The sequence below is a fragment of the Anolis carolinensis genome, chromosome 5, assembly GCF_035594765.1.
Source record: "Anolis carolinensis isolate JA03-04 chromosome 5, rAnoCar3.1.pri, whole genome shotgun sequence".
Classification (NCBI taxonomy): Eukaryota; Metazoa; Chordata; class Lepidosauria; order Squamata; family Dactyloidae; genus Anolis; species Anolis carolinensis.
In genome coordinates, this window is record NC_085845.1 from 47,610,210 (window position 1) to 47,633,455 (window position 23,246).

Genomic DNA, 23,246 nt, shown 5'->3' on the forward strand with positions numbered 1-23,246 from the left:
GCTTTCGTGGTGGCTGTTGTAAGGCTGTAGAACCCCATTCCCAAAGATTGACATCTTGATATCTTTCTGCAGACCTTTGAGGTCTGATTTCATAGGGGAAGAAACCTTGCATAATGGAATGGACTGTATAATTGGGATTTTGTTTTGAGGTTTTATGTTTTAACTGGTTTTAATTTTTTGATAGTAAAGGTAAAGGTTTCCCCTGACGTTAAGTCCAGTCATGTCTGACTCTGGGGGTTGGTGCTCATCACCATTTCTAAGCCGAAGAGCTGGCGTTGTCCGCAGACACCTCCAAGGTCATGTGGCCGGCATGACTGCATGGAGCGCCGTTACGTTCCTGCCGGAGCGGTACCTATTGATCTACTCACACTGGCATGTTTTCGAACTGCTAGGTTGGCAGGAGCTGGAGCAACAGTGGGCGCTCACTCCGCCCCCGGGATTTGAACCTGGGACCTTTCGGTCTGCAAGTTCAGCAACTCAGTGCTTTAACACACTTTGCCGCTAGAGCTCCAATTTTCTGATAGCTTAATTGTATTTTAACTTTTGTACACTGTACTTTTTTTAGATATGTTTATTTAACTGTTGTAAGTGATCTTGAGACCAAAACTGGAAAAAGACAATATATAAATATACAGAATGAGGGCAAGGAGGACAATAATGAAGAATAAGAATGCAAAGAATAAAAATGTAAGATAATGTCTCATTCTATTCTAGAGATTGCTCAGACTGAGCCACAATATAGAGAATAAAAACAACAGAGGAAGAGATAAAAATACAACCAAGTCATGGTATTACATGGACAAGCAACTGTATAGAGGGTAGGGGGCAATTCTCACCCCCATGGCCACATAGGCTGCACCACATAGGAGTTACAGTTCTGTGAGACCCAGAAATCTGGCTTGTTTGTAGGTGACCAAATACTTATTTTTCACCATAATTTGCAAATAAATTTGTGAAAAATCAGACAATATGATTTTCTGGATGTGTTTCCTCATGTTGTCTCTCATAGTTGAGGTCTACCTATGATGTCAATTACAGGCCTCTCTCATCTTTTTAAGTGGGAGAACTTGTGCAATTGGTATCTGACTAAATACTTTTTTCCCCACTGTAAGCCAAACTGCCTCATTCACTGGTGATTTGGGACCATTTTGTGGTGAAAACCACATGGGAATTCATTTACGCGTTGGGTGGCTTTGACCATCACCAGGGGTCACATGGTTGGAGATTGGGCCAGATGCTATCCACTGTCCTCATCTATGCTAAACTGCTTTGGCCAATACGGTACTGAAAGTTATAAAGAACCTTCAAACTACATAATTTTACCCAGCATATTTTCCCAGAGCTTGAAAGTTACTTTTAAAAAAGTAAAGTGGGAATTTTAGGCATCCCCAAAAGTGACTTTTCCAAGCTCTGCATTTGCCATTCTATCATAGTGCTTAGGGTATCATGCATAATAAATTAGACTGCCTGATCCCAGACAGCTGTGTATAGTGAGTTAAGAAAGTTGAAATAATAGGATGAGGTGAAGAGAATGTATTCGTGGTGGTAGGGTGAACAAAACCCAAAACACAGTTTGAAAAACACAGTAGACTTGGATGTGAAGCAGAAACTTTAGTGTAAATAACACCTGATGAAAAATCACCAAGTCATTTGCTGTCAGCAACTTGGATCTACTTCAGGTTCTGTCTTCCAAGCACAGCTAGTGATGCTTAATTTATGAAAACTGAAAAGATCAAGGCCCCAGGTGGTCTGCCTCCAAGCTACAGAGACACTCAGATTACATTATAGGCCAGAATGAAGATGCTCTACATGACAATATGGAAGATAAATAGGCAAAACTATTGTCAGTGTTTTATTTTTTTTAGAAGTAATCTTTCAGATTCCAGCATTAAGTACACTAAAGTTTTTATGTCCAGAAAATATTCACAGCAAAAACACGAAACTGAAATTCTAAAAGGAAAATTAACACCAAAAGAATAGGCAACAGAACATAACATAAAATATCTTCCAGATTCTATTTGAAGTTAATAATCAAAGGACATGCTCATTTGAAATCACTAATTTAACAAATAGATTTTTGGTTTTGCACCTTTTGTTAGGGCCTTTAAATGTTCATTTAAGCTCCCAAATGCTGGGGCTTGCTATATATTTAATTGTTTAATTATTTAGACAATATGGAACTATCTTATGCTGTGATCAGTTCCCTGTTCAACACAATCCTTGGAGGCTATCTGTTGTAGCTCAGCAGTCACTATCTGCCATTCCTCAGGAGACGGAGTTTGAATCAGAGACTGATTAGGATTTCGGGCTCAACCAGGACTTGGATCAAAGCCCAATGGCTTTGCAGGTGCCCAGAGTTGTGCTTACAGAGGATCTGTTAATTGGAGAACATTCCGGTGCTCAATCAAGATTGGGTTCGCCAGATATTGTTGCAGGGGAGGATGTTGCTTTTGATCAGAGAGAATCTTTCTCAAAGGAAAGGAGTCGAAGGGAGGGGGTGAGACGAAGTCAGCGCTTGGCTCTCAGGCGCACGAATGAGTAACTTTCCCATGTGAAATTCTGCGGGTCTTAACTCTCACTGCCTTGTAGCCTTGAGAACTCCTTAAAGGTGCCTCGCTTCCTGTTCTCGTTGCAGTGTCAACTTTGCCATCCATGGAAGAAGAATCTATGTTCCAGTACCTTGCTCCTTGCCTTGTTCCCTTGTTCCTTCATGACTTCCAAGCCTAGTTCGTGCCTTGTGACTCTCAAGTACACCTTGCCTTGTTAACTTCGGTTCTACGATTCCTAAGTGGTTGCTTTCCATGTGGATTACAGTTTGTGGATTTCCAGTGTCTTCTCCTGTTCCTTGCGACTTCTGGCTGATCCTGTTTGGATGGCATTTACAGACTAACTCTGGCTTCTTGGTGGATCTAACGAGTTCTGTTTGTGGATTACAATATTGAAAGACTTTATTGGACTTGCTTTTGAACAGTTAAGGACAATATATTATGGACTATTCTCTCTATTGACTTTTAACGCTATTTGCTTGCATTTATATATCCTTCAATAAACCCCTTTGCTTATGATCCTGCTCCAGTGTGGTTTTCAAGGTGCCCTCGCAACCTTAGTGTGTAACACTATCAGTGGTAGAAGAGTGCGCTAAATTCCAGATTTGTCTTTTTTTGAGAATAAACATGAAATCTATGCAAAGCAATCTGTTGTGCCATCTGAAACCACTACAGTATTACATATTACAAGTACCCAACTGACTATCAATGCCAGTTGTAAAGAATGTAATAAGTGCTGGGGTTCAAATCTCTGGAGGATTCTCCGTCTGGGTGTAGTGGTGCTCTGGTAATGTTCAGGAATCCTCTATTCTTTGGGCAATTCTCAAGAGACAGGGCTCAAAAATTAAATTCCAGAAGTAGGTTATTTTCTGCACTGGATACTTCATCAAAATGTTTAGAGCTAAAGTATTTTATTTATGAAAAAACAAAATGATTTTGTGTTTTGAAATCCAGATTCAGCAAAAGCTGGAAAGTATCTTATTTCTACAGCACCCCCGGTTCCTCCTTGGTTTCTTGGCACTGTCCCCTAGCTAACATACACACCCCTTGCTAACCTTGTTGCTGGCTTTGTTAAAACAGTGTTTCTCTGCAAGAGCCAAAAACCTACCCATCCCAGTTTCCCTCCCGTTGTTTCCACACCCAATTATTCCCTTTGACAGAGCCATTCCATAGATTTCTCTGCTTCTGTTTTTGGCTTTTATTCCCATGTCTTTTCTTCTTTTCAGCATATTTCTATCCTCTGATCATCAAACCTCTGCTACTTAGAATCACAAAATCTCTGATTCGTAAGAGCTAGGAGAGGTCACAAGGGACATGTATTCTAACCTCATACCATGGAGGAATATACAACACTCCTGACAGCTGGCCATCCAGCCTCTATTTAAAAATTTCCGAAGAAGGAGACTCCTCCACATTCGGTGGCAGCATATTCCACTGCCAACAGCTCTTACTGCTAGAAAGTTCTCCCTAATATTTAGGTGGAATCTCTTGTCCTGCCTGAATCCGTCACTACACGTTCTAGTCTCAATGCTAACACAAAACAAGCTCACTCCCTCCTCGAAATGACATCCTTTCAAATATTTAAACATGGCTATCATGCTATGTCTCAACCTTCTCTTCAACAGACTAAGTACCGAGGAGGAGCTCCTTAAAGCTACTGACAATGCGGTCACTGTTGCCCGCTTTTGGTCTAAAACTATTTAGCTGCTTGTGATTCCTTTATTTCATCACTTTTAAACTTATTTATTATACAATGCTTTTGACACAAAATAAATAAATAAAACAGACTAAGTACACTCAGTTCCTTAAGCCACTCATCACAGGACATGGTTTCCAGAACTTTTTATATTTTGGTCACCTATTTAATGTAACTATTTAATTTAACAGAACTTTTATCACTATGAATTCTTCAGCATGTCTAAAATAAACACATTTTGTTGTAAATACAGGTCAAAAAAATAAAAACAAAAAATGTCATGTCAGTTGTATGTATTTTTTAATAGGCAGAATGTGTTTGATGAGTTCAAAGAAATTTTGCAATTGTCTTCACTCACTCCATTAAGCCTTGCAGTTTTGGAGGCAGAGTAAAGGTAGCCGCCCCTTTTCCTGGATGCTGTATTATATAATCATAGAATCATAGAATTGGAAGAGACCTCGTGGGCCATCCAGTCCAACCCCCTGCCAAGAAGCAGTAAAATCGCATTCAAAGCACCCCTCTGTTTCTTTTTCTCTGTATTAAGCCAGAGAAGAAGAAACACTGGATATTTGGGTGAACTTCATCTGCTTGGCAGGTCAAAAGAAAGGAAGCAGATCACTGTATTTTCCAAGGCAGGGAGCTGTCTGTCCTGAGCTGCTTTGAAAGACCCCCGCACAAGTATAGAGAGCTATATTGCTGCATTACTTAAGATTCTACAGTATTCAGCTTTGTTTAATGGATTTATGAACTGAATTAAATGCATAGTGTCACTTGATACAGATATGGTCAAAATATATTGACCACACTAATCCTGACAGATCATTTAGGTGGGTGACATATGCTTCCTTCCTCCTTCAGAAAGAAGAACAAAGGATAAGGAAGACTACACTACCTGACTATAAGGAAGTCACAACAGTAACATGAAGAATATATTGGGGAAGCAGGGTTTTGAAAAGTTGAGAAAATTTATGTTTAGACCACAAATCCCAGAACTTCCCAGTAACATGCAAAAATACTTTTTTACAGTTTTGATAGCTTCCTAGACAATACTACTCACACTCAGACATATTTTATGGCATCTGCCCCCCTACCCTCAAGGTGGTACTTTGACTCACTTTACTTGAAAGAGTACATTGACAAAAAGACTGCATGAGAAATGGATCTTCATATCTTCCAAGTGTTATGTTTCAAACCATAGCTGATACTTGTTTGATTACAATGGCACAAATGAGACTTGCACCATCACAACTCACTTTCTTAGTCCTTGTATAAGTTGGAACTCACCTCTGGTAACACAACAACTCTCTCCAAACCCACTTTTTCATCTGAGGTAGGCCCTCAAGTCTGATAATTTCTTGGATAGTAGTGAACAGATGGAGCAGCAGATAAGTGTCCACTTATTTTTCTATAGCTGCCCACAGAACAATGGCATCATTTGCAGGACCTCGGAAGAATTTCATGCCAAAGCCCAGAAGCAGATGACAGGTTTTCCTTTCCTCTATCCCAACTGCCATTGCTCTGGTCTCAGAGGGAGAGAAGCAGCAGCAAAAGCAAGGACAGTTCAACCATATCTAGATCCAGAAGCAGATAAAAGCCCTCTATCCATCCTAAGAACCACTGCCCTGGCCTCGGAAGCACCAGCAGTATCAACTGGTCCTAATCCCCTCCCTCACTGCCATCCCTTTTTCATTCCTAAAGGCAAAGAACCATCAAATTAACAATTTATATGCTACCCAAAGAGCCTTTGTAACTAAAAAGAGTGAGTTGAAGAGGGTTAGTTGGGAGGCTATGGTAACTATGTCTCCTAGCTGAAAGTCTTGATGTAGGATCTTAGCCTACATTGTTAACTAGGGGTAGAATCCTGTTAGAGAACTATATCAACATCAGGCTTTATTTTTTGTCTTGCTATTTGACAGGAACAGCATTTGTGGAGGAATGGCAGCAAAACTGGTCCCTCTCAGAAGATAAAGGGCCCTTGTTGGCTCCTGATTTGACAAGGCAAATTTGGCTAATGATGAAGATGACCCTGGTTTTGGTAGTTTTCCAGTACTACCATGCAATTTCTATAGCCTCACCACCACCTCCTCCTCCTCCAGCATAGTTATACACCAGCAAATGGGATCTTGACCTCCCATTGACATCATCCTAATTATGCAGTTAAATAATACATTTAATTTGTCAAACTTCTATATTTTATTACAATTATTTTGTTTTACTGAGCTGTAAATTAGCATAAAATTCTAGCAGATAAGACAGAGCTTGAACTTTCCTTTGGCTACATTTATTTAGATATTCTTTTAGAATGTTTCTACAGCAGGAAAAAAACCCTGCAAAACTCCTGATGTTTTAATCCTCTTAGCTGTGTGAAACTCCACTAAAATTACTGTCATCATTTAACACCCACCTTACTTATTCAGAGCTATAAAATACATATTTCAAAAAAAATTCTTAGAATGACAATAGGGTATAATACTTTTGTACAATACTTCGTTCTTAGGTGAAAAATTCAAGATAAAACTTCTGAGATCTTCCAGCTGACACTAGTTTAAGAACAGTACATGTTTGGGAGGTGAGGAGTGAAATGAAAATGTGTATCTCTTGCTGCATCCTTACCTCCCAAGTTCATTCCAGCTTGGAGACATTTCTGTAGTCGGCAAGCTGGACAGTTTTTTCTTCGAATCTTATCAATTATGCAGTCATTCCGCCCTGCACATAAATAGTTGTGCTGCCCTGCAATGACAAAAAAATAGCATAAGTTATTTTTCAGCTTATACAGTTAAATAAACTGCATTGACAAAAATAAATAGCATTAAGTTATCTTTCAGTTTATACAGTTAAATAAACCCAACCCACTGCAGTAATTCATTGGACTGAACTAGAGAAGCCCCACTGAATCAATTGTTGAATGGGGGAAAGACACAAAGGAGCTATTAAACTGAACACTGAGAACAAAAGATAAAAAGTTTGAGATTATAAAGAAGGCAATTGAAGACATGAGAGAGATTTCTAAATGTAGAGCAAGATTAAAACTCAGCCTTTCCCTGGGGTTATCCAATGGGATTGATATCAAACAGAATAGGAATGTGCAGGCTGTGGCTTTTCAGATATTCTTGGAATCCAGTTCTCATAATTCCTGGTCAATAGCTATGCTGTCCAGGGCTGATGGAAGCTAGAGTTCAACAACCTAGAAAACCTTTCAAGCTCCATGCACAAAAGGAACACTTCTGTTTAGTTTGGCTTCAAAGTGAAATCAAAGTATGACTTTATTTGTTTTTGTAATTTTTCGGGGTACTGCTTCATTATACGAGCGGAGGCCACAAGGGGGTGCTAGACAGAGAAGGATAGTACATTGGGGGGGGGGAGTTGAAAGAGGAAAACCATTTCCCCATTTTCACTGGTTATTCCCTCTCCCCACTCCTCATTTCGTAAATGAGCATTGTTTCCATGACAGCAACATGGTTGAGGAGAATAAAAGGAAAACAGGGAGAAATGGTTTTTCAACCCCCCATCACCCCTTCGCTGTCTAGCACCCCCTTGTGGCCTCCACCCGAATAATGAAACAGCCCCTTTTTTGAAGTTTACATTCTGAAAAAGCATCAAAATTTGCAATATAAGCAAAGTAAATGCAATATGAATAGGGTAATTATCAGTTCAGTCTGCTTTCCTAAGAATATTATTGAAATAGAAACCTTCCACAGACCCTGAATGTGATACACTGGATAAAAGCAAACCATTATATCAATTACAAGTTTTATCTTTAAGTTCTCACGGAGCTATCATCATTCTTAAAATCAGCAAAGCAACTGCTAGTCAAATCCATAGGGATTTAAAGTGTTAGTTCAATGTTTATCTTCAATGACAAGTTTTTAAAGGTTCCCTACATGCACGTGTGCACACACACACACACGGAATCATGTAGATGTGTATCTTTTAAAAAATGATACACAGATATATGTACCAATAAGATATTTATATGTTTCATAGCACACATCCATTATGTGGCTAGAAAATATTCCAAGAATATTTTAATATCATTTGTATAATGAATATGCAGTTACTTTTTTTCAGTGGTGAACAAAGGTATTCCTGATAGGAAGTCTTGGAAGTTATCAGAGCAAAATGCCATCTGCAAGCAAACCCATGTTAAAAATAATTACGAATGGCCAATAACATGCCACTTTTGATCATGTGCAAGGTCACAGGAAAAGAAGAGTTGAATCCCCAAAGTACTCTGTCACACCAAGGTCTTTTAAATTATTCAAGCTTTCAGCTGCAGAACAATTATTCCAGGGCTCAATCGTCAAGCCAAATCTAGCTATTCCCAGGAAAACCTTCTGGTGTCTCAGGTGCCAAACTTTTCTTTCCATCTCCTATTTGCTTTTTACTTGGGTGGCTTGAAGAAGAAGAGCAGAAAGAATGAAATAAACAGGACAGGAGAGAGCCCTTTTTCAAATGCAAGTATTTACCAGTATTTCTCTCTCTCTCTCTCTCTCTCTCTCTCTCTCTCTCTCTCTCTCTCTCTCTCTCATCTACAAGGATATTATGAGGAAGAAGATAATGTTTCCTATTCTCACAAACCATTATTTCTTGTACTTTCACATAAGAACTCAAACTTGCAATGGGTCAGTCTCTACTTCATTATCTAAAGGGAAATAAGCCACAAAAGATAAGAAAACCTGGCTGCTATTTGAATGTATTAAACAAAAGGTAGACATCTGATTCACAATTAAAACAAAACAAATACAGTAATTGGCACTACAGGTACCCTTATAACCCATGAACAACTATACTGCACTAGTGGAAAAGGGAAAGTATAAATATAGGGATTACTGCTGGACTTGCAAATGGTGTCTAGTTTAATAACCTCAAGATTTTCATCTGTGTGATTTCTAAAGCATCCATTTGATCCCAATGCCTTTTTTTTGTAAAGGTCCTTTTTATTTTGTTGTCAGTAGAAGGTTAAATCAGAAACCATAGGGCTTGGTTTGTGCTTATTTTCTCACCGTTTGAAGCCTGTAAATTAGGAGATACCTTTCAAAAGACGCTATTTATGTGGACTGTTTATTATAAACATCTCTACATAATCATGCACTTTTCTTATTACAATTTTACCTCAACCAAAACATGGCTCAGCAAGACATTTTTGTTTTAACTACAGAAGGTAATCACATCTCTGCTTATTATAGTCCCACATAAAATTTCTACTGATTGAAGATTTGGCAAAACTTCCTGAGTTCTGAAAAACAGATGGCAAGAGTATAACAGTCAACACTCGTGGGCACCAGGATTGGTCGTGCCCTTAGTTGGGACAAGGGAATGACAGGTATGATACAGGGCAGTCTGACAGTAGTCTATGATAACATGAACACTGGATCAGACCAAAGTCCCGTGTAGTCAAGCATTCTGTTCACACAGATGCCTCTGCCAATTTCAGAAGCAGCTTATATTATCCAATAACTGGTATATGGAAACATACTGGTTTTGATATTGGAAGTGATACATAGCTACCATAATTGATAACTATCCATAGTCCCATACCCCTGAAAGCATAAAGCCACAATATAGCCCTAATCTGAGAACATGATTATAATATTCATAATTTTCTATCCAAGTCAGGATATGCCTTAGGCAAAGTCATTTGAGATATCACTAATGTAGAAGAGCTATCCTTTTTTGGGAGGCGGGGATTATACTTCCAAAAACAGAATGGTGCAGTACTCCATCAGTCACATTTTCCCCAGATGGTAATGACAGAAGGCAGGCGATGGCTGGCATCCTGCTAGTGACCTGTTCAGGCTAAGTCCAAGTTACATCCATATGTATTATTGCAGAAGTTGGTATTCCCTTTCACTCTCTAAAACAATCTCAAAAACACCTGTTTAGTCACACACACACACACACACACACACACACACACACACACACCTGTTCAGTGCTTGATAGAGGAATTATATCCATTATCCAAAATGCTTGGGACAAGAACTGTTTTGGATTTTGGAATACCTTTATTAGCATCTACGTACATCATGAGATACCTTGGAGATGTGACCCAAGTCTAAATGCAAATTTTATTTATGCTTCAGGTTTATTTAAATTTAATTTGCACATAATATATATATAGCCTGATGGTAATTTTATATAAAATAGAATTTTAAATAATTTTGTTCATGAAATAAAGATGTCACTATCTGAGCCACCCATGTAGACAATTCTGGAATTCCAAATAAGGGATGCTCAACCTGTATTGAAAAAGTGTCTGTCTATGTCCCCACAGCAGTTGGATAATGCGACTGGCTAAGCTAGATGCTTCTCCATTTTTTCTCCATCAGCCACTAAATGACCATGTAGGGAACCACAATGGCTAAATGGTAAGCCAGGGAGTTAAGTGGATAGTTGGAATATATGCTGTGACATACAGAATCTCAGCAAAAGTCTGCCATCCTCCTATATTCATAGATACATTGGTCTTGTGGTCCAACTGCATTTTAGACAGAATTCCCTTGCTGTATGGCCAGTGACCATGCTGACCGTGGATTCTGAGAGCTGGAAACCAATAAAGTAATTTTTCCAGGTTTTGGGAGTACTTCTGTAATGATGACCTTAAAGTGGGTACTCAACTTCCAAAGTGTTTTCCCTCTTCATGGTACCAATCCAGTTGTTGAGACACAGAATCGCAGACATGAATGTATATATTTTCCCTAAGAAAAATTAGTTTCCCCGTCTTTGCTAACTAACAGAGGGATGGAACCAAAGACAGATTCTCTCTTTAGATTCATAAGCTTGTTTCATACTCATAAATAAACATTATGAACAGCCCCATGGCTGCATTCACTTCACATACTTATTTTGGGTCTCATTTCACTTCTGAAACGGGCTGTTTTAATTATTTGCCCAGTGGAATGGAATGAAAATATGCTGTGGAAAATCAATGAGGAAAAAGCTGCCCGGGGGAAAGGGAGGTGGGGGAGCAGGGCGAAGGGACGAAGTATCTCTTGGAAATGTAGTTCATAAACAGGACTCTCTCTGTAGTTGAGGAATGTCCCTCCTCCCCATCTGCCACCCTTGCCTTAGTTCATGGAAGCAGTTTTTACCATTGCAGTGCAAAAAACATACAATTCCACTCCAGCTTTTCCTTTCTGCTCACTCAGCTCTGTATGAAATATAAATTTTCTTGCCATTTTTCAAGTCCCCATCTCTCATTCAGATCAGTGCTGTTTTATCACCAAATACCTGCAATTTCCTAATTGGTAAAATATGACTTTTAAAGTGTATGTTGCTCTACAATCTTACTTATAGCCCTTATCCATCCCCTTTCATAAATGATATATTTTGCAAACTGAAAAAATATATCTATCTATATATCTAATATCCATGTCAGTTTTCTATTTCAATAGTAATACTCTTGAAGTTTCATTTTTTCGTAGTTAGTACTTTTTACAGTATCTGTATCTAATATCCTTAAATTACACCATATGTGAGAACAAAGCAAAATAAAAACAAATCATACATGTATTTTAATTTTAAATATAGTGTCTTTCCCTCAACTGGACTTGGCATTTTAATTTTAAAAGGCTCATTCTTACACAGTGAACAGACCTTTCTTCTTCTTTTTTTAAGCAGTTGCCAACTGCCCAGCAACAGCAGCCTATGTTTGCACTCACTATTTTAGGCTACATCACATGTCAATTACATAACCTTGTTTCACTGCTCTTGAACTGGTTAGAACAACCTGGGAAACAGAATAGGGCAGTCCCTTGAAATTCTGCAATGCAAATTCAATTGCATGCCCCAATTCCTATCACTTTATAAAATATTGCAGCGATGTTCACTCTTTCTCCGTAACTGGTTACTTATTATTAGAGGAGACTAAAAACTTGTGATAATTAACTTTCCCAGTTCTGTTTAAACCAGTGCAGTCTGACTATGTAGTAGCAGTAAACTAAGAAATTGAGCTCCTAACTGCTCGAGTTTATGTATGGCAATTTAATTATTTTTTATTTACAAAATCTGGTCTAAGAGTGTGCCAGTTGCTTGCAAATCTTTGGGAAGGACCATTCAGTTCCCATGATCTGATGTTAGCATTCAGATTTAAAAGAACCATAAACCATAACTGGGCTAGGAACAAAATCAAGATTTCCAAGGTCTTCTCAAGAAGAAGGACTGCAATGTTAAAAATGTACGTAAAGACAGGTGAGCGGATTTTCATATTTTCAAAACATTACTCATGCTCTGTATCAATGAAATGTCCTTGGAATTCCAGCATCTTCTCTGCATACTGCCAACTGTGACCATGTAACGCAGCAACCAGTATACCTGAGCACTGCACTCTTATTTTGCAATTAGGTCTTTCATATTTCCAGAGCTTGGCAGTGATGATTTATGAGTACTGTAATATAGTTACCTGCAATAAGCTAATCTCTTTTTTTTTAGCAGAAAGGTAACGAGGGCAAACTGAAGTTACATTTAAAAAGCAGAATAGTTAATCAAGTCATTTTGTTGGTATAACAACTAATATTTTAAAGTTATTCTTGAAGGCAGTTTGGAGGTATTTTAATGGGAAATGTTCAGGCTTTATGCAATTATCTCCTTAATTTTCCTCCCGGCTTCCCAAAAAAGTAATGTGTACTACAACAATTTACTTTTTGAACAATGCAACAAGAAACAACACTAAGAAGAAGATGTAAAAATTAATTTGAAAAATAATTTTCAAATGTTCATATATCCCTTGCCCTATTCCTCTGCTACTGGATTTAGCCATTCTAATTGGTTTCAACAAATTACTCTGCTTCAATAGTGACCAATAACCATGTGACTTCTAATGTTTGTTTCTTTATCTGAACTATATCCTGACTTTCTCTTATAATGAAACTCCAAGCTGAGTGAAGGTAACCTGGTTTCCACAACGCTAAAGGTGCTAGTTCCTGCTTTTGTTCCCACAGGATCCTCCCACCATGAAGGTAAGTACCATGAATCACCAATTGCTAATTCACATCATCCTAGCAGATGTATATATCTGAAGTGTTATGGACATCTCAGATGCAATGACCAGTTAGGATGGTCCATCCTCCATGGGAGAATCAGCATTTTCTCTATCACAGTCATTAGAACTGGACTGCCAGAGATTGATGCTGGTGTAAGGTTCAGGCCCTTTATGAAGTTCACTGTCTTGTGTTACAAGTAGCTGTCATACACCAACTTTAAGATCCCTGAAAACTTGTGACATGGAACAATGAGCTCCATAAAGGACATGAACCTCATAAGATCAAGATGAATGGTTGGTAGTTCAGCACGAGGAGCTCAACATCAAGGTGGCTGATGTATGGTGATGCTGGAAATTGATGCCTCTACTCCATGTTCTAGATGACCGCCTATGCAAGATTTTGATTCTTAGTCTAGGGAAGCTGACATGCTGTTCTTGCCTGTGTTTCAAGGAGCATAACATTTCTGTTGCCTTATTGGCATGGTCTTAACAGATTTCTGTCAGCGTGCTGTGAACTGGTTCCTTCTATCTGACATCTGATACAGCTGATAACTCCAACATCCTCAAAACACTTTGTTTCTTAGAAGGTGATGAAGAGATTCCATTGGCTAAGCCTGGGATTCCCTCAGCAATACAGGAGGTGGAGGATCTGCTAGCATTTTCCTTCCAGCTGTTCATCTTCATCTACATTGTTCACCATGGAATAAATATAATTGATGTTACTATCCATGCAGGTTCTAGAACTAACAGGGCTGTGGACATATATACTGCCTGATGCACAAGGGCTACTGCACTACTGAGTGGTCAGGGAATGTCAACATTACAGCTATGTAACTGCCATTTGGTCATCCACTCTAAGTGGGCTGGCTCCCATTGTTAGCAGTTTCACAACTGGGGGTCCAATATAAGGACTGTGCCATCAATTGCTTTCTGGTCCTCTTAGATGTGCCTTGACCATACCATGAACTACCTTTGTAAATTGAAGTGTTAAACTGGGGACAGGCAAAGTGTGGCCTGCAGGCTGCATGTAGCCCCCATGCCATTTTTGTGGCATCCAGGGATCAAGAAATCCTCCCCCCCCCCCCAATACACCCAATTGCACTCTAGGGGGTGTATAGTGCATTTCCATCAGTTCTTCGTGTCACTGGGTTCAGAAAAAATGTTTATAAAATAAAATATTTTTTGTGCACAAATGCTTACACACATGGAGAGCAGGGGGAAGTGAGAGCATGATAATGATGCAAGGAGAGGGTAGTGCCCACAGGAGGTTCAGGAGGAACATGGTTCCCACCACTGACATTACTCATCCCTGCTTTTCAGAGACCAAAAATGAACGAAGTATCAGAAAAGAGATTTTTTAAACCTCACAACCCCTTCCCCAATGCACCCTTAGTCCTTTGATAAGACCTACCTTACAATTCAACTACTCTTCTCTTCTATCCCTCCTCAATGGCTTCTACCTCCAGTGTCAAAAAGAGAAATAAAACTTAAAAGATTCTTTTTGAGGAAAAATGCAATCTAGTTTTTCTGAAGCCTAAATTGCCAATGGGTATTTGTGGAACATCGAAGTCTATTTTTTTTCTGGAGGGAAGCCCATTGGAGACACCAGGATTGGTCTCAAATGGCCTAATTTTGCCAAGGATTAAGTCAAATGCAACTCACATATCCGTAAGCTTATTGGGCTATTGGCCGAGAAGGTTAGAGGTTACTGTCCAGCACTTTTGAGGACACAAGAATATGGAAGGCTAGGACCTAAATACCCAAAAGGCACCAGATCCTGTCTGCTCTTGGAAGTTAAGCAGAGTTATCCGTGGTTAGTACTTCAATGGGAGACTGCCAATAAATACCAGGTGCTGTAGGCCATATTTCAAAGGAAGGAACTGTCAAAGCCACCTTTGTGTATTCCTTATCTAAGAAAACTAAAAAAATTCACAGGTTGACAAGTGATTTGAAAGCACATCCATACACAGTTTAATCTCTGCACCCTGCACCAACCCATCATCAATTTGGAAACCCATCAGTTTTTGGAGTGATGTCTATTCACTGCTTCCAATCATGCTTCTGTCCTAAGCTTTAATAAATCTCAAATGTTGCCTGGAGAGATGTTTTAGAACTATCAAGTGCTACCCTTGTGATAAAATTATTGGCATAGTCATAACATAAAACTGAAGAACCATTTCATAAATTATATTTATATATAAAAAAAGAGCAAGAAGTAGAAGTTCATGGACACCTATCACAAAAGTTCCATAGCTAAAATTAGGGCCAACTAGTTTTATTAAAATCAAATAGACACGAAGACCCCAGAGAAAATATATGAGACAATACATCTACTCTTAGGGCGTATCTACACTGCTCATATTAGCCCTGTAGGTTGGTTGTCTTCTCAGAACAGTCCCACTCTCAACATTTACTACATTAGCCCCACTGAGCTGCAACCTCCTCTGTGTTGTTACCCCTCCTAGTTGACCATGAAGCTCCTTCACAGCACCTGGTTGTTGTGATCACCTCTGAAGTTAGCGTGGAAAACCGCAAAACTAGCAGGGGAGAATCAACGGCTCTTCCTTCTTGCTGGTCACATGGCACCCCATTTGGATATCATAAATGCAACAGGTGACAGCCAGGTGCTTGGACAGAGCTCCATGGCCAATGGAGCAATTGCTGATCAGCACAGGGAAAGGATGATAGTGGTGGTGTCCATCTGGAGAGTGGATTAAGTCGAAGCCCCAGGATACTTCAGAGTTTAAAGCAAACCTTGGAATATCCCACAATATTGCCTAAGCCAAAAAACCTGGGATACACACTGGAAGCGTCTGTGTATCATGAACATTTCCAGCAATCAATTCGTGGTAAGTACAAGGTTTTTGTTCAGACAAGACCTGAATCAAATGGCATTGTGTTTACAGCACCTCAGTAAGCTTATTCTTCTGAGATCTAAAGCTATTTCATAGAGCTCTTGTCAGGTCCCTGGCTGCAGAGCACCAATAACCTTACACAGAGGCCAGTCTCTATCTAATATCTTTATTAAAGAAATATATAAAATCAATAAAAACAAGTGAAGAATATAGTTCAGAAGCAGACCTTTCAGATGAGGTCAAATATAGTCCAGAAATGTATTGTCCAATATAAGATATTAGAGTTCAAAGTTTTAATCCACTTGACCGAAACACACACTTTGCCAAGCAATAGTGTGGGGAAATAACAGAGTCTTAGAGTCCAATGAAGCTTGACAACAAGGCTGGAAATAAACTTGATTCTTGACTAGATCCGTGACTGGAGACAAGACGAACATGAAGCATGAACAGAGTCCGTGGTAAAACCGTGAGACAGGGAAAGGCTTGAAGCTTGATCCGGGAAGCAAGGAACTGGGATTACGAAGTCCACACACGATCTCTCTCCTCAAGCTGATCAATTGACTCCGCAAAGAATCCCTCGCGCCAAACACCTATATTGGGTCTCGTTTTCCCGCCAACAGAACTCTTTCCCTAGAGAACGAGAAGCGAAACCCAACTCTGTCCAGATGCATGACTCCTTAGAATTTCCCAAGGGAAGCAGACCTAATCAGCCATTTGTTTGGCAGCGATTCTCAGGCTTCTCCGATTAGCCTCCCTGACTCCCCTGTCTTTAGAATAATTTTCCCTCCTGGGAAACGGAGGGGAGTTCTGCCCAAGGCCTGTTTGGCTGAATTCTTGAGGGCAAACATCAACATCCTGCAGGTGAAGAGACTCCGGCTCTTGCTGAACCGGCGAAAACCCCATGTTTTCCTCTTCGTCTGCCACAATAGTACTAGGAACAGGACTACAAGGCCCATGAGTCATCACAGCTCTGTTCCTTATCAGTTCTAGAACAAATATTTATGTTTTAACTAGTTTCACACAGTATTGACCAAATATATTTTCTTTATCTTTTATATTATTGGGTGATATATTTATTTGAGTTTCTCTGAATGTATTTTTCATCCATTTTAAAATTATTCCCTCTCCAAAATGGTTTGGTGCATTTTACTTAGCACATTCAGCAGGTTTTTAAAAAATATAATTTTCTTTCCTGACCTAGATTTGCTTTTCTAGTTACTTTATCTTTCCTATTCTTTCTTATTTTTTAAACCCACTATCTCTGTTTCACTCTTGTTCTACCCCTCACTTTAGTTTAAGTGTCTCGGCGTTAGTCTGAATATCTCAGCTGTTTCCTCCATCCATATCATGGCTTCTATTATTTTGCTGACTAAATGGGGCTATTCTCAAGTAACTGGATGATGAACTGGAGCCAAAGTATCTTTATCAACTATGGGAGACTAGTTGTTCGCTATTTAAAAAGACTCAGAGCTTTAGTTCTCGGCATTCCATATTATTGTCTACTTCTCACATTTCTGTAAAAGCAGATCTTAAAATAAAACACTAACTTAATCAAATGAACAACAAAACCCAATTCTTTAAGCAATACCCAAAGGAAATATGCCTCAAAGATACCTTTTTCAAGTAAACTGGATATTTCCTCATAATTAGCATGCACATTGATTCCAGTTTTCCTACTGTCTTTCATCTAGTATTTCCACTTTTTCTTTTAAAAAATTACCTCCATATTTTACCCATTATACTTATTCCTTGACAGTGCCCTGTTTTTTCTGCCTGCATTTGGGTAGGTGAGATAGTTCAGGGGAACAAACTTTTGCCTTTTCAAATAATTTTGGGAGATTAAGGACAATCTTTCGGGGAAATCTTTTTAGAAACATGGGGAGTCTTTCAGGTGGTTTCTGCATGGCACATTGAGGCATGTTATCCTTTCCTACTCTAGCTCATTTAATCCTAAATTTTATAAGCTGATGATTTCTAAATAGCTGGTCTGGAAAAAGTTGACAATTTGCAGAAGTTTTTTGGGGGGGTGGGGGGTGGGTGTGGCACTATCAATTCCAGAACTCCCAATCGAAACACCATTTCAAGCCTTGATATTCAGAATTTGTCCCAAAATAATCCAAAATCTGAAATGGTCTTCAGGCTATCTCTATAAGATGCATATGAAACACAAATGATTTTTGTATTTTGACTTGGGTCTCATCTCCAAGATATGTCATTATGTAAGTGTATCAAAATACAGGCATCCCAAAATCTGAAAAAATCCAAAATTCAAAACACATCTGGTAACATGCACAGCACACCTTCAGGAACACAAGATCTACTGCATTAGACCTCGTGTTTCCACCTTGTAAATTAAATCCCCTATACAGTAGAGTCTCACTTATCCAACGCTTACTTATCTAACGTTCTGGATTATCCAACGCATTTTTGTAGTCAATGTTTTCAATGCATTGTGATATTTTGGTGCTAAATTCATAAATACAGTAATTACTACATAGCATTACTGCGTATTGAACTACTTTTTCTGTCAAATTTGTTGTATAACATGATGTTTTGGTGCTTAATTTGTAAAATAATAACCTAATTTGATGTTTAATAGGCTTTTCCTTAATCTCTCCTTATTATCCAACATATTTGCTTATCCAACTTTTGCCGGGCCATTTATGTTGGATAAGTGCAACTCTATTATAGTACCTATATTCTCATACATAAATCTTGAAATTGTAGCCAAAAATCAACTCAAAAAACTTCGCTTGACTGCTTCATGGGTAAATGTGACCACCTTAAAACTCTTATGAAAGGAACCATCCCCTTCCCTGAGTAGAGTGGCAAGCTTAGTCCTTCCTGAGAGAACCTTTAAAAAGTACTGATTTTCTCTGTTCTCTCCACCATGGCACTGCTTCTGACTTTTTTGAATAGCTGGATAAGGAAATGCCAGGGGTCCCTGAGGTGACCCTGTGGAATATCCTTGACTTATGCACAGGTCATTTCAAACCCCATAATTGTGACACCAAACCAGCCCTCGACATATATATGCAGTTGACTTATACATGAGTATATAAAATGTACCCAAAGCATTTATGCTTACAAGGAAGAATCCTTGGGATTCTAAGTCTCAATATAATGATATTATTACAGTTGACAAAGATACACCAATTAACACTCGCTAAAAGCTTTAGAAAACATAACATAGACTTATTCAGCTAGAGAGATGTGAAAATCAGTGGGATTTATATATTTCCCTGACTTCATTCTTCAAAAGAAACTGCACAACTTTTATAAGGCCAACTTATGCTGGGCTTTATAGATTCACATTATCTTTTTATCTTTAGTGGGTTTTTCCTTCCTTTTCATATTCTTCTGCCCCTGCCTAGTTGCCTCCTTTACCTCTTTTTACTCAGATGAGTTCAAATAGTTCTGTGAAGCTCTGAATTCATGTGCACTTTCAACCACAAATGTGTCTCTTCTGTTCTCTTTATTGAGGGAAGAGGGAAGCAGACAGTTCACTAAGAAACGCTTTTTAAAAATTAATCTGTACAAATAATATGTTAAAAGTGAACTTCTGATAAACAGGATGGGTTAAACTTTAGCAAAAATACAAAACGTGGTCAATTAAAAAGCATTACCTCCCTCACTTTATTTTTCACAGATCATACTGCCTATTCCAGATTATTACATAAACTTGATTGTTCTGATTGCTATGCATTTCTTTCTCTTCCTTCCTTCTTTTCTGCCCTCCCGTTTTTTACATTTATACTGCTTAATATTTCTTCAGCAGCCCTTACAGATGTTTTTCTTTCGGCACAAAGCTTTCAACATACTCCAAAGACTTGTTTTCCCTGTTTGCAGATTACTAATACAGTAGAGTCTCACTTATCCAACACTCGCTTATCCAACATTCTGGATTATCCAACACTTTTTTGTAGTAAAACTTGTATGTTTAACTGTAGTAAAACATTCCATTAAAATCTCCCCTAAATATGATAACCATATTAATACTGAAGCAAACAGTTTTTTACAGACCACAAATAACTGGAAAATTGAATTTTGGAGTGCGTAAAAATACAGAGCATAGCTTGGAAAAGCCATCTTTTCATTATAATTCCCAAAAATTCCTTATTTAGAAGATGGATAACCATGCAGACTGAGGGAATCTGGGAGCTGCAGTCCAGAAAAGAGCATGTCTAAGTTTTGAAATAGTGCTGTTCATTGAAAACCCTGCACTTAACATAGTGTTCCATTGGCCATGTTGGATACAGGATTCTGGGAACTGTAGTCCAAAAAAGTAAAATCCAAGATCTGCTCTAGCTTGAGTTTTTTCCCCACTTGGTAATTTTTGCAAGCACAAAGGAAAGCACTTCCTTCTGCCTTGAAGTGAATAGGAAAGTCCTTTGTATGTACATCGGTGCTTACGTGAGTCCAAGTGGTGCTGAATCAAAGGTGGACAGTGATTTTAGCTGTAGAAATTCATAGAACTCTGTGCCAAATTAAATTAAGCACAAGGAAACTTGGTAAGCAAAGCAAAACTTGCTATTCAGGGTTTAATTTCAAGGTTACTAAACTTATATTGTAAACATAAATCACATAATAGACATAATTCTTAGCTATCTTACTATCACTAAGACAGATGAGCATTTCCAATTTGAATATCCTTGGGAGTGCAAAGGGTGCCCCCAATCTCTAATCATTATTCCCCCATTATAACCAGAAGGAGGGGTCACATGAGCCTTAGATTTGTGGGGGATAAGCAGTAAGACCACCACTCCCATTGATATGTGAAATATAGTAAACCCTATATTTTGGTTGCACTTGGGCTGAAATTGCACTATATAACTGCATTAGAGAACCTAATGGGTAAGTGAAATCATGGATATCAAATCTGTGGATAAGAGGGTCATACTGTACTGAGTTTTGGAACCAAGTCAAAACAGAAGGAGCATCAGCAATGTTTTATTTTGCAACTCCGCTTATTCTACTGAACTGTTCTGACTGAAGTGGATATTGAACAAAGATGCATGTGGGGAACGAGGCTGTTAATAGAAGGGAAATGTGTTACAGAGAAATTAATCAGGGAATATTCACCATGATAACCTATTGCACACATCCAGACAGCTGTGTTTTGTTTATTCATTTATTTAATTTCCATCCTACGTTTCTCTCCATATGGGAACTCATGAAGCTTACAACAATTGATAACAAAACAGCTAAAACAATAAATAATGCAGACATTTTAAAACCATTCAACCCCCAATTCAATTAAAAGATTAGTTCAGAAAATTAAAAATACATTCAATGTATAGTAAAAGATACAGTACATCTCTTGAACACCCTTTTGCCCCTAACAGTTAAAAGCAGAGGGTCTGGTTGAATAAAAAGCTGTATCACAGAGATTCCATAGGGAAACATCCCTGTCAATGACAGTTCTCACATCACAACTCCAGAAATGTAGCATATTAATATCAGAACTTGGGATCTTGTTATATACAACATACAAGAGTAGCTTAAGCAAAAGACATCAACTCTGCCAAATTGCTAGGTAACTAAGGTCTCGCTAGATATTCTGAATACCGCTCTACACCATCTCTGTTTATCATTAGGATCTACAGAATAAACGGCACAAGGTTGGGGAAAGCTCTTCAACAGCCTTGAGACCTGTAAGATTTACTTTGTGTTTTACCAAAATCCTAAGATCCAGAAACCAAAACCCAGATAGAAACCGTGCCCCTTGCAGGCTGATATACACGAAGCATTAAAAGATAAAAATGTGTCTGATCACATGTAGATGTCCATTTCTATCCACAACTCATGTTCACAAATCTTGATTTTTTTTAAAAAAAATCTTCCATGTTTACATTTTTCCCAAGTGTTTTTCTTTTTCAGCATCGTAATTTTGAGAAAGAAATTTAAGTGATTACTAACTATTAGACAGCTGTTAATCAGAAATCCTTGCTGTTCTACTGCAGGTCACACAGACGTCTACCAGCAGATCCTGGTTTTCCTTTTGCTACAGCCTCTCCCTACTGACATCCTTTCTCAATACAGTGTTTGAGATTCCAAAAAATATATATACTGATTTATTTAAAAAACAATGGAGTCAGTATAATAACTCAGTCCCCTTTTATGACTGTGAACTTTAGGTGGGCTTGAAAATGTCACATACACTAAACCAAAAAATGAAGCAAATGAATGTTGTATATTAAACATTTTATCCATTTCAGGAAGTAGCTTATAATGAAATATAATAAAGTATTTCATAGAGCTGATTAGGCTGTTCCTACTTATTTATATTCTGAAGCAGTGTGAGGTTTTCAGACGTGGAATGTGGCCAAAACCAACATTCAAAAACAATTAGAAACTTAATAGGGCATAATTTATGTAGTGGTTTACAAAAAAACACAGAAAGTACCTATTCGCCAGAAAATGAAAAGCCAAAAATCAGGGGGGAAATCTATAAGTATATCAGAGATACACAAATGTAACCCAATATTTTTTAAAAATCATTGTAGATTATCACCCCACTTCAAATTTTTCAGCAGCACATAAATGATGAAGGATCAAAGTTATTTTGCTTATAAACAAAGGCTGCCAATTTCTATTTTTAAGATTGCCATTATTTCAGCTTGCATCCATCACAAAAAAGAAGGAATGGGGCTGGGTAAATGTGATTGTTTCCCTGTTAAAATGGCTCCAGTCTTCAGAACAGGAGAAAGAAAGGCCCATCATGCTAATGGATGGCTGCTGCTTGGACTTAAGAGGATGTTTTGAAAGACTATTCATCCTATTAAATAACACTTATCTGGAATTCCAATCCCCTCTGAAATCCGAAACTGTCTACAATAGTGGCTGAGATAATGACACCTTTGCTCTCTTCAGGCTATGTGTGTACGGTGTATTTGAAACATAAATGAATTTCATGTTTAGACTTGGGTCCCATCTCTAAGATATTATGAATCACGTATACGCAAATGCAAGTATTCCAAAATATGAAAGGATCAAAAAGGGTTATATAGCTGTGTGGAAGGGCCTTGAGTCTACACTGCCATATAATCCAGTTAAAATCTGATAATCTGTATTTTATAGGCAGTGGGGAAGAGGCCTAAGTGAGGCCTAACTCTGCCTGTCCCCTGGGCTGAGTGGGTTGCTAGGAGACCAAGTGGGCAGAGCTTGGC

General features: G+C 38.4%; 1 protein-coding gene and 1 long non-coding RNA gene across 7 annotated transcripts in view; one reads left to right on the forward strand and one right to left on the reverse strand.

Moving 5' to 3' along the window:
* nr3c2 (nuclear receptor subfamily 3 group C member 2) overlaps positions 1-23,246 on the reverse strand; it is a 180,603-nt gene that overhangs the window by 48,310 nt on the left and 109,047 nt on the right. For all 6 annotated transcript variants that reach the window (XM_008111996.3, XM_008111994.3, XM_062980956.1 and 3 more), the window contains one exon: positions 6,856-6,972. In XM_008111996.3, the coding sequence (XP_008110203.1) occupies positions 6,856-6,972 (117 nt within the window). The remainder of the gene's footprint in view (positions 1-6,855; positions 6,973-23,246) is intronic.
* LOC103279028 (uncharacterized) lies at positions 11,980-19,379 on the forward strand. Its single transcript, XR_010006293.1, has 2 exons — positions 11,980-12,432; positions 13,118-19,379. It is a non-coding gene; the product is annotated as an uncharacterized LOC103279028 (long non-coding RNA).